This window comes from Apium graveolens, chromosome 3 (assembly GCF_009905375.1).
Source record: "Apium graveolens cultivar Ventura chromosome 3, ASM990537v1, whole genome shotgun sequence".
NCBI classification, from domain to species: Eukaryota; Viridiplantae; Streptophyta; class Magnoliopsida; order Apiales; family Apiaceae; genus Apium; species Apium graveolens.
The window spans coordinates 154,873,615-154,885,816 of record NC_133649.1 but is presented as its reverse complement, the minus strand read 5'-3'; the positions used below and the strand labels follow the sequence as shown (position 1 = coordinate 154,885,816).

The 12,202-nt window shown below is 33.7% G+C and overlaps 1 protein-coding gene across 1 annotated transcript; it reads right to left on the bottom strand.

Annotated features, from left to right (window-relative positions):
* Positions 1-668: 668 nt before the first annotated feature.
* LOC141712871 (ubinuclein-1-like) lies at positions 669-10,720 on the bottom strand. Its single transcript, XM_074515975.1, has 13 exons — positions 10,369-10,720; positions 9,762-9,848; positions 9,504-9,596; positions 9,138-9,214; positions 7,688-8,243; positions 5,820-5,919; positions 5,608-5,717; positions 5,361-5,447; positions 3,612-3,737; positions 3,300-3,437; positions 3,168-3,213; positions 2,388-2,491; positions 669-1,373 (listed from the first exon to the last, which is right to left on the bottom strand). The coding sequence occupies exons 1-13, from the start codon at positions 10,591-10,593 to the stop codon at positions 909-911; spliced, it is 2,214 nt and encodes a 737-aa protein (XP_074372076.1). The 5' UTR covers positions 10,594-10,720; the 3' UTR covers positions 669-908.
* Between the last annotated feature and the right edge of the window lie 1,482 nt (positions 10,721-12,202).

Here is a 12,202-nt window from a genome sequence, read left to right as displayed (position 1 = left end):
TGCACGGGCTATAAAGCTAATTTTAACTTAAAAGTTTAGTTAGGAGTTTATTGGAGTTGCTCTAAATCCCGAAAAACAAAGCTACTATTAGATATGTCATTCAATTTTAAATTTAGGGGGCACATGTATACACAACTCCCAAGTACATTCTTTAACCAGGTTTGCATAGTAAGATCAGATAGTTACAGGGTATTTATGGTCCATTCCAGCCGCAGCAGAGCCACCTCTACATCTTTTCTTTGTGTTATATTTGTTTACTAAATCCAGATCGTGTTGGTCTCCCAATTCCTTTTGGTTGGTTTTTAATTTAGGGCACCTCTACGGTTGGTTTGCTTATTATGCTTAAACCAAATGTGACCTGGCAACGTTGAATAAATACAAACTTACAACTCTAGTATACAAGGTTACAGTTCAGTTTATTCAATCAAATACCACTTTTTCAGTAAATTTAAACTAATGTAATAGGACCGTACATTAACCTTGTGATGTATATAACAGAGAAAATGAATGAGGTAAAACGTTAGTATATACAAATTACCCCCAGGATTAAGTTGTGGTAATGATCAGGTCACTCGCAAGAATTTTCATGTTTTATTTAGCCAAATACATGAATAATAATAATAATAATAATAATAATATAATAATAATAATAATAATAATAATAATAATAATAATAATCATCAAATGCTTCTACTTGGTCACCGTACTCGATATTTGATCAATGTATTTAACATTTAATAAAACAGATAACAAAATGCAAAAAGAAAAAGGCAAAAATAAGCAATCTATTTTTTTTTGTTGCTAAAAGATAAGCAATCTATTACCTTAAGCTGCTATCCAAGAATGAACATGATTAAAACAAATATCTAAGTTACACAAAAAAATCTCCGAACTAGGAAGATGGTACGTTATTGAATATTATCAGAACTAAATGCAGCAGCAACTGATTGAAGATTTGTTCTTGGGGAAGACCCAGAAGTCTGCTTGATGGCTTTGTTTCTTTCATCATTGCTCTTCGAATTCAACTTGTCTGAACGAGAGAGAGTTTCACCCAATGCTGATTCTGCCTTGCGTTTTGATTTCTTTTTCGTCAATAATTCAGTAATCTTCATATCATTGGAATTATTAGAATTTCCCTTTAACTTCTCTTGCTTTGGCCTGTCCTTGTTGCCTCCATCTACAACCACAGTGGGAGCCTTTGTGGCTGCATCTGTTGCGGTTACACCAGAAACTGATTTGTCAACTAAATTAGTACCTTGTCCAGTTACGAACTTTTCTGTCACATGCTGCGACAATGTAACAGAATTAGTTTCCACTTGACGCGTCTCCTCTTTGTCTGACATGAACTTCTTCTTTTTCATTTTCTCTTGATCCTGGAGATTAATAACATAGTAAACGGGTATCAGTATCAACTTTTAATACAGTGTAAACTGTACAGTGATAAAAATTGCATGTTAGAGCAGTAAATGTAACATAGCAAATGGGCATCAGTACCAACTTACAGTATACTGTTAGCTATTAACATGTGCATGCAAGAGGGGCATAAGCAATACATTAAATAGGCTTCAGTACCAACTTTAGGCTTCAGTACCAACTTTCAATTTACTGTTTACCTGTCTCGGTTGTCTACTGGCTAGTTTCTTTATGTGTATTTCCAAATGTTTGCTTTCTTGAAGGCTACTCCAGATGCCTATATGAAATTCTCCAAGATGTGATTGACATATAAATAAATAATTAAGAACCTTCTGAAGCTTGCCTGTAGAATCTACAAGGAAATCTGTACTATTTAGTGCCTACCGCCTAGTACATTTGCTTGTCACTATGGCTGGGATAAGGCTATGGCTAAGGAATCTATAAAAAATGAAGCCTATTGTACATGTAGCGTCCAATGGGATCTTTACAGTTGAGGTACACATGCAGATGGTTCTTTGGCACTTCCACACTTTGGTGGCCAAAAGAATCTGCTCGGATTCAAGTAGTTGAATATTTTAACACCATAACCACTAAAAATTTATTTTTCAACAAGCTAATTGCTAGTAACTCATGATCATGGATCATTACTAATATACATGCTCCAGTTTTAGGGGTTATATAATAAGAATAACTAGCTTCTAGTTAGCTAATCAATTATGCAAGGCTTTCTTATTTTGTGTACTTTAGTGTGGGCCACTCCATGCCCATAAATCCTAGTTGAGATGCAATTGACATACATAATATTGTAAAATAAGTTTGCTTCTCTTTTCTTTTGAAACACTACCTTCTTGATAGAATCAATAAAGAATTAATTGTCCAAGTTGAGAGCCTTCAAGTGCTTTGATTTTAGCACACCATGTATATAGATATTAGATTTATATGCATATACCGAAAAAGGTGGCTGATTGATATACCTTGTACAATCCGTGTATTGCTTTCTTTCTATCTTTGGCCCTACATATAGCATGTTTTATCCCATGGTTGTCCATACAGCCTTTCGGCCACAAATCTGCAATCTGCATAAGAAAAAAAAGTTAAAATTAACGTGGAAGAAGGAACCTTAAAAGTACAGTAACTGGCATCATATTACATCTGCAGCTAAAGAGAAAGTCTAATGAATCCAAACTTATTAAATAGTTACAATTACAATGTTATTGTTAGCACAGTATAAACTACTAATGTTGTGTTTGGTTGGGGAGAATGGAATGAATAAATTTAATGAAAAAACAATAGAGATTGGAGGGTTGATTTGAGAATAGATGATGGAGTGCAAATTTGTTATGATATAAATTGTGAAGAAAATAGGCATGGTAAGGAATGGAGCATTCCTTCTCAAAACAGGGTGTTGGAACTCTAGCTTAGGATAATAAGAATGGAATGGAGGAAGGAATGAAAAAATGTGAAACTATAAATATTATAGTTCAAATTTTATTCCACTCCTTCCATTTTCATTCGTCCCAACCAAACGCCATATAAGTTACTAAAGCTGGAACCAATAGCAAATTTGTTGGCAAAGGAAAATGCAAGAACTAATACTTAAACTTCCATAAAATGCAACAAATGATTCTAAGATGTGTCAAGCAGAAGAAGGAATAAATTCATATTACTAAATTACATACATATATCTTTATACATACATAATATATATGTTTATATACATAATATATATCTATATGTATGTATAGGGATACCTCTGGTATAAAGTTTGTCCGCCTGTGGTCCTGGGTCTGCCTCCATCCCCTAGAACCATATAATAATAAACATTTAATACACCTTGAAAATAATGTGAAAAAAGTGTTTTTGTAGATAAAAATCACAAACAGTACTTGAACGTATAAATCATAAAGGTCACAGATCTTGTCCTCTACTGCATCATCCATGCAAAACTTCCGGTTAAGTACTTTTTTATCCGCAGTAGCAATTTCCTGAAAATCATCTGATGTTCCACCTGGTTGCTCAATAGCCTGGAGATAAGATAACATAATTTAGAAATCAATAACAGTATTTTATGTAATAGGCGCAACAGTACAACAATATTTGCCATCAATTCTTATAACATATTTAGTAAGCATAAAAAAAGGCGAAGAAAATTGTAGCAGGGGGGGGGGTTAAAGTAAAAAATTTATCGAGGGCAATACCTTGGATTTCATCAAAGGGACACGAACTTTAACCATATCATCAATATCTTTCTTTGCCTGCTCGATCCTAGCATTTATCTCCTTCTTTGCGGATGATCCCACATCACCAAGGTTTTTCAAGTTTCTCTGCACAAAAAACATTTTGCATCAGTCATACAGTTCCAGGTAGTGGAAGGAGGTGGTGAAACTACTAATGTAACTATTATTCTGCCCTTTTTAGGCAAGCCAACCAGAGCTGACACCCCATTACTTCTTTCGTGGTCGCCCTACTCATCCAAATACAAGTCAGTCATGGCTGTCCCATAGCTCTAGCCTTCATCCAAAGAGAACAGTAGGGGAGTACGATTTTAAAATCTTCCATGGGCAAGCTCACATTGTATTTCCACCTCATTGAACAGATAAGTGCACTTCAAATTAATGTACTGAAAGGAGATATAGGGTTACCGTACTGGAAGGTGTGTAGTTCATATCTAATTAACGTTTGCTAGATGCCTATTTGACTCTTGTAGGTTGCGGAGGAGGTTAACACCTCCCTTTTTGTATTTATGAAAGAGGGCAAGAAAATTACAAAGGAGTTGATAATAAAGGTGAACTAAAGATGTTGGAGTGCAGCAGCTAAGTAGCTAGAAGAGTTAGTCAGAGTTAACCAAGTCAAAGCCATGTGCAAAGAGTTCTCAGGCTCGGCTGGTAGGGTCCAACATGGCTAGTCAGCTAGAAGTGTAGAGGGTCTGACATGGGTGTTTAAGATGATTTTTATATATTTTCTTTGTTAATTTGGTAATTTATAGTTCTTTATAATTATGAAGAAGTCTAGTAAGCTTGTAAGATAGTGAGAATGATCTAAGTGTACTTGATTGTGTCTGCCGGTAGACCTTGCGGTACTATATCATGATTCATGTCTGATTATGGATGGTTCATACTTGTTTCCGTCAGCTGAAGCCATATCAAGATTCCAGTTCACACAGTGAAGGCCAGCTTAGCTAAGTTAAAGATGTTTGTCAACAAATCTTAAAGGCATGTCTGGGAAGGAAAAATAAAGGACTTGCAACAAACTTTTCGTACGTAACTAAATCCTGAAAAAGTTCAAAATATTTTAACGGAGTCAAAACCTTTAGGAAGGATAAGTAAAAGTCTAATGATTTCTTTGTCTTTTTTTCTTTTTACTAGTTATTAATCAACAGTAAGAAAGAAGACACCAACATATGAATAAACAGGTTTTCGTTTAAGTAGTAGTAGTGGAACATTTTTGGTTAGAGTTGTGATGGCCTGACGGTTATGAGTGGGAAGAAAGAATATTATTAATTCACAATCTGGAAGGAAAGAGCTCTAATGTGATCTTGCCGAATGGAGGAAAGAATAATTTACACATGCCCACAATCAAGTTAAAATTCCTCTGCATTTCTTCCAACCAAATGTAACAGAAAGCAATTATCAAACTATTAGTGTACAAGCATATTTCTGTTAAGCGTATTAGTGGCTTGTAAGGCTATGTACTTACCAGTTTAGATGCCTTTATTGTGTTACCATAAAAAGGTCTTTTTACCCTATACATGTCTGCGGCCCATCAGAGTAAATGATAGTGTGTGTGTGTTAAAAAAAAAAAAAAAAAAAAAAAAAAAAAAAAAAAAAAAAAAAAAAAAAAAAAAGCCCATCAGAGTAAATGATAGTGTGTGTGTGTAGCGCGCGCCATGCGCGCACACAAGTATTAATGCTTAGTATATAGTTCTTCAATAATATATTATATGTTACCTTTAATGTCCTGAGTTGTATCATGTGGCCAACTATACTCATCAAGCGGTTAAGCAGTTCCTTCGATATTATTCCATGGGCTGCATGCTGCAACCACACAAGTATACAAGTTTTTATGTTTTACGGATGCCCAAGTAATTTATATTAAATAAATAAATAAATAATAACATGAGCTGTCTGTGAGAAAGGAAAACACATAAATGTGAAGAGATACAGTTAATCATTCTCATGTTAGCCAATCTTATACCGCTTGTCTGGCAATTTTAGCAAGCTTAGACTTCATTTCCGGTGGCATCCTTCTTTTGCTGCTCTGGTTCAAGTTATCAGCATCTGAAGCCTCTGTACTTGGAGGCCTTGCTGTCAAGTACATACATAAGCACAAAACAACAAAAAAGAAAAGTCAGCTCTTAAGATTATAATCCATAAAACCTAATATTCATTACCATTGTAGGCACATACATTCGGCAACCATCTTCTCCAAGTCCCTGATGGATTTTTCAAGCATTGTAGTTTTCGACTTGCTACTGGAACCCTCCTTCCTCTGAACCTGGGGAACCTTCTGCGAGATAATAAAAGGACTTTTTGTGATGTAGTTGGCAGTGACATTTGCTTAAAAAGTAGATACATCCTGCTAACACGGGTATTGAAAAGTGTTGCAAATAAACTTGTGGTTTGATTCACAGGTATTGCAAGCAACTATTTCAAAATATTTACCATTTACAATTAAGACAGATAAAAAGTAAAACCACGAGGCCGAGACCTGATAAATTAGGTCACGTCGTTACTCATTAGTACATCGTTTTAGTAAATTATATTTTTAAACCATCCAGAATTCTATTTTTGTTAGCCTTAAAGTTACAAATATTATAATTCCTTGCAACACCTTCCACAATCAAAAACATAAAGGAATGAAGAAAAATAAACAATTTTGGCATATGAGGCTCAGAATGCTTTTGATACAACAATACTTTTTAAACCATGCATTCATAAAATTAAAAGATGGAAATTCCTTCAACTTTGTTGATGATGAGCTCGAGTAGCGCGAAGACTAGTGTAAGTTAAAAGAACTGAGATTGCTCACGAGTGGGAAATGACAATATCCTCATTAATCACCCCGAATACAAGTATAATAAAATCAATACAATGAACTAAAACATAGAAACACATTACGTACCATAAACTAAATATGCAACATTTCAACAAAACATGATTTAGTTCTTTGGGGTAATGCCTTGTCAACACCATATTTGGGGTTACAGTTTGATATTGCAATAATGCAAGTTTAAGTAGGATTCTAGCATGAAAATCAAAAATTAGATTATTACAATTTAATAATGATACATTGTTATTTAACCATCATGTATAAGGTAAGTATCATAGACTTACAGATAATAGTTATGCAATTATAACTATAATATTATAAAATAATTAATTTTCCACTGAATTACATAAATATCCTTATGAATTTATTTTAGTTAATTAATAATTATGTCCATGTATATGATACTTATGAAATGAATATAACACGACTGTGTTTGGAAGTTAGAGGTTTGAGAAAAAATTAGCGGATTGAATCAAATTAGAGGTTTAACTAGATAAGTCCTTTAATATTGGTGTTCGGAGGTTAACGGATTGAAATAGTGGGTTGGAACCAATTCGTTAATTATGAAAAAGGTACTAAGAGGAGCTTTTTTAATTAAAGAATTGGCATGTGTCTAATAAAAATATAAACTAATTCTAACAACTATTTGCCAAACAGTTTCATTTCATTCAGAACAAACAGTTTCATTTCATTCAGAACAACTAAATTCAATCCGCTAATAAAAACGCTTACCCAATCCGCTAGTCAAAAACAACTTACCCTAATCCGCTACCGCTAACAGCTAACCTCTATTCCCAAACATACTAGTTAGTACCTTTTACTACCGTTTCCAACTAAATTAGAAATGTCAATATTATAGATACTAATAGTTATGAAAATATTATATGTATACGATGATTAAAAACAAAAATAAACTCCTCCCACAAATTTAATTTTACTATTGAGTTTCAAATTGAGTATGGAACCATAGATAATAGTCACAAAATTACAGTAACATATAATAATAATAACAATATCATAAATGTAATACCATAGACATGCTACTATTATGACGTACCAATTAAAGAGCCTTTTGGCTTTAAATAAAAGAGTAACAGGTCAAATATCTAACTCGAAAATGATATTAGATAACCATAAAAAGCAAGCAGGAAAAACTGGCCTTCGGAACATCATTTGCAGTAAGAACATGCAAGTCAGGGTAAGAAAAGTTTATGAAATTACTCACCATAGCTTTCATAGAGTTCCTAGCCTCAGATACGATGTTTCCTGATTGTTCACCAATTTTTAATTTATCTCCCTGCTGAGATGATTGCCCGACATTTTCACCAGTGCCCACTGATTTTTTATGTAACATCTGATTTGAAGTACCAGAAAATTCATTGCCATCTTTTGATTTCCTACCACAGTTCTTAGCAGGGAGCACTCCCTCCAATACGTCACCCTTCTTCTCTGCTATGGCCTCACCATTTGTTACCCTTGATGGGGACTGGCGTAAAGCCTTTTTCACACTGGAAGATTTCTTCTTAACAATAACTTCAGAAGAATTTGACTGTTTCTGGACCATCATATCTTGGAAATTTACAGATGGTAGAGCCATAACGAGAGTACGATTTGTACAGTCTGTCTCCGGTAAGGTCAAAGACCTTCCTGCAGATTTTTTTCTTACTTTCAAATGTTTATTTCGAGCATCTCCCTCGATGCTTTCTCCAGGCCCTTCTGCCAAATCTTTTCTTTTCCGCTTCTTTTGTTGTTGGGGTGGAGATGACGCGATCTGCTCATTTCTAATGGAGAAGAAGAAAAGTAGATTTAGAAAAGGAATATTTATTAAATAAATAGATAGAGCACTAATCTGAAGAAGATTAAATAAATAATTAAAGAGATATAAGATTTATAAAGAGGAACATCAAGTAGTAGCAAGACCAGTATATTCCTAACACAATACACATACATAACCATATCCACAAAAGTCGGTCAGTCAGCTACCGTGCTTCAAACAATCTAAATACTACTGTAATTTGACTCGAACAATGAAGGTATGGTGACAACTTTCTGTGATCCTTAAAGTTCGCAAGTTATAATAAGATGTTAAGGCTATATGTTACATGACCTCCTCACATAATCCTACAACGCCCGTGTCTGACAATTAATACCATGACAGGTACCAACTACCGAGCATGAGACAAACTTCATTCGAGCATAACAGCTTATAAAAAAATGAGAAGCACAGTTCAAAATATTTTGGAAAATTGCATCTGACAGAAAACTATATCCAAGTCATGTATACATTTAAGTATCAAGCATGTTATATAAAAAAATATTATATTTATAATGGAAGTTGTAGAGCACATCAACTTAGTGGAGTTATGAGTCAACTGGCCTTCAGATCGTGTACAATCACATAAATCATATTTATGAATATGACCCCCTAGCTCAAAGATCTATTTCGTTGAGCACCAAGGTCGTGGTGTCAAGTGTCAATAGGTATGCATTTACATAGCTTCAAAGGTAACATGCAAAGAGGCTCTGACATAAGGACCATACGAACTCCAATTATAAAGGGCCACAAACATCATGCACATTCACAAAGATTCCAGTGTATGATAAATAACATCATAAAGGAGATAATGTTAAGTGAATTGTAAAATAAATGCAGTAAGTAAATCTGAGAAACTAACATGCGCTCCAATTTGCCACGGTTAACAAAATAACCATCATGCTTTATTGCAGAGTTATCAACCTGAAAATACTCATCCTGCGTCATTAGAAAGGAGGAAAAAAGCATTAGAACTTATGGTAACACATTATAATATAATTTAAAATATTGCGAAACAATGGTGGTTACAACTGTTTAATTTAATAAAAATTGTCTGCATTACACAACGATGAAAGGTCCAGATAGGGAACGAACGAAATAAGTACATCTGGGTGAACTTCATTCTACTGCTCATTCTCCCCAAAAACTATTAGTTGATGGCATGCTTGTCAGTTACAACTTTGCATGAAGGATGCATAAAAGATTGTCAAATGTCAATACTACTAACCAGTTCAGCGTCATCAATAAAAGAATCTTCAGTGTCATATTCATCATCATCAGGAACATCATTAAGATCCTCTTCATCACTACTGTTCTTCCCCTGAAAAGTTAACACTAACAGTGTCAACATGTAGCATTTAACGGTATAACATGAAAGAAAGAGTTTTCCCAGATACTATACTCACAGTAATCATCAATCCATATCTGCTTATGGGATTTGCATAAAATAGCATATAGAATGAGGATATAGTAACAAATACCATACCTTGTATAACCGCTCAATTTTTTCAATTACGGCACTAAAACGACTTGCAGGAGGTGCATCCTTGGTATCATCTTCAGGGGGCTCTCCCTACAAAACCAAACATAATTAAATATAAGCTGTTAGCAGTACATTCAAACACATTATTTTTTTTAAAAACATGAAATTAACATTATAGCAAACAGAATAATCTCGAACTTCAAAATTAAATGTTAATAATAACCCCAAATGCAAAAATTTCAATCCACAAAGGAATCTGCAGACACTCATAATCCCATAACAAACATCAAAACCTCCCTCTCGCTTTCGCTCTCCCTCTCCCTCTCCCTCGCCCTCGCCCTCGCCCTCGCCCTCGCCCTCGCCCTCGCCCTCGCCCGCTCCCTCTCTCTCTCTGTCTCTCCCTCTCTCTCTCCCCCTCCCTCCCCCTGTGTGTGTGTGGTTTACAATGCAACAACCCAGAAATATCAAACAATAAAATACTGCAACAACAAAACATTCGAACCTAACGAATTACACAAGCTTAAAATAATTCAATAAACGAATAACATTTAACAAAAATTCACAATTCAATTTAAACATAAAAAAAAATGAAAAAGCGCAATTCAATCACCGGAGCAACATGAGAGTCCGAATCAGGATTCGCAACCGGCGGCGCTTCCGGCGGCGGAGATTTGGCCATGGCCGACTTATTCGCCTCTTTAGCAGCTCTATTAGCATCCTTAACAAGCTTCTTCCACGACACGATCGTCGTCTCCCCCGGCCTCAACTCAACTTCGAATCTCTGCCGACCGCCGTCCGTCAGAGCTCTCGGCGGTGGAACGCCACCTTCACTCATGTCAATTACAAAAGGCTAGGGTTTATAAAAATTAATAGAAATTAGCGAAGATTATATATGTGTGCGCATTTGTATGTAATGTGTGTGTGTGTGTATTGTCAGAGATGCGCGGGATAGTAAAATTATGTAACCGCTATAATAAGCAGCGTAGTCGTGTTTCCTCTTCTATTTTCTCATTATTTTTGTTTTATTTTGGGCTTTGTTTGAAAGAGTGTTGGATTCAGCCCATGAAAATTTTAATTCAAGTTCTCGGCCCGTTTGTGTAAGTTAATTGAATCAGAGCTTGATTCCCGTCATGTTTCTTTTATCCAGCGTGAAATAGGATAATCCTTTAAAATTTTCAATTTCATTTTTGTTTTGAAAAAATTTAGTTAAGGGTTATTCAATGATTATTGAGATTTTTCTAAAAATACATTTTTTTTGTAAAAATACAATATTTTAGTTTTAATTTATAAAAATACGATTTTACAATTTTTTTTGTAAAAATACGATTTTGCAACCAACCTCATGCAATCCGATATAACTCGATGCAACCTCAATTACAACAAAAAAAATCAATACTTTTCAGTTATGTAGCATATTTGGTTGCAAAACGTATCTTTGCAATTTTTTTAGAAGATCGTATTTTTGCAAAAAATTTTTTAGAAAAAGTAGTATTTTTGGTAATTTCTCACGATTATAATACTTTAAATTATTTTATTCCATATTTATTTTGTTATAATAGAGGATATGATTATAATCTCTTCTAATAAAACTAGATTACGGGTCGTGGTTAATGTTTATAATTTTTCTTTTCTATTTTATGTAATTTTATTAAAATTCTATATAAATAATTAAATACTAAATAATGATTATATAATTATAATTTAATTGTGTTAATTTCAAGTTAAGTTCAAATAGTATAAATAGTATATGATTTATGATATCTTATTCATAAATAATAATGTAAATATTTGTTTTTTATTAGATTCGAATATGAAAATTTACGTGTATCTTTATAAATAATAATATAAATGTTTGTTGTTAACGAAATTTGAACATGAAAACTTGTGGAGTGTATTTCTTTAGTATTTGAATCTAACGACTCTGATTATTTGATGAAAAAAATTCAACAGTCGTGATGAAAATGGATAACCAAAATAAGGGGTTAACCAAACAATAAATTATACCTCATTTCGGCTATTATAATATAGTATGGATGAGGTAATTTTTTATCCTCTCTAACAAGTCCAAACATTGGATAAAATTTTAAATGATTATAGTCAAATTCAAAACTTAATCCTTCCAAACAAATAAACATAATATATGATTATTAAATCCCATAAAAGTAATAATGGCGGGATAAGTTATCTCCGAATTATTATCTCGGAATTTTATAATCCCCCGAAACAAACTGGTCTAAGTACATATTTGAGAACAAAAGTTTTTTAATGTAAAAAAAGGGTGCATTTGTGATTTTTTACAAAATTTTTTAAAAAATTCTAATTTTAAAATAGATTTTGTAAAGAGGGAAACTACCCCCTTTACAACCTTTTAAAACTTTTTTAAAATTTTATCATCATCATCATGTACTTATTTCTAAATGAGCGAGTCTCATATAATACTTGCT

Excerpts from the sequence above, each read along its gene's own strand:
- LOC141712871 (XM_074515975.1), bottom strand. The coding sequence starts at position 10,593 with ATGAGTGAAGGTGGCGTTCCACCGCCGAGAGCTCTGACGGACGGCGGT. Across the intron at positions 9,597-9,761 it reads AAATTGAGCGGTTATACAAG|GGGAAGAACAGTAGTGATGA; the intron begins GTATGGTATTTG and ends TTAACTTTTCAG. Across the intron at positions 3,738-5,360 it reads TACAACTCAGGACATTAAAG|AGAAACTTGAAAAACCTTGG; the intron begins GTAACATATAAT and ends TTTTTTGTGCAG.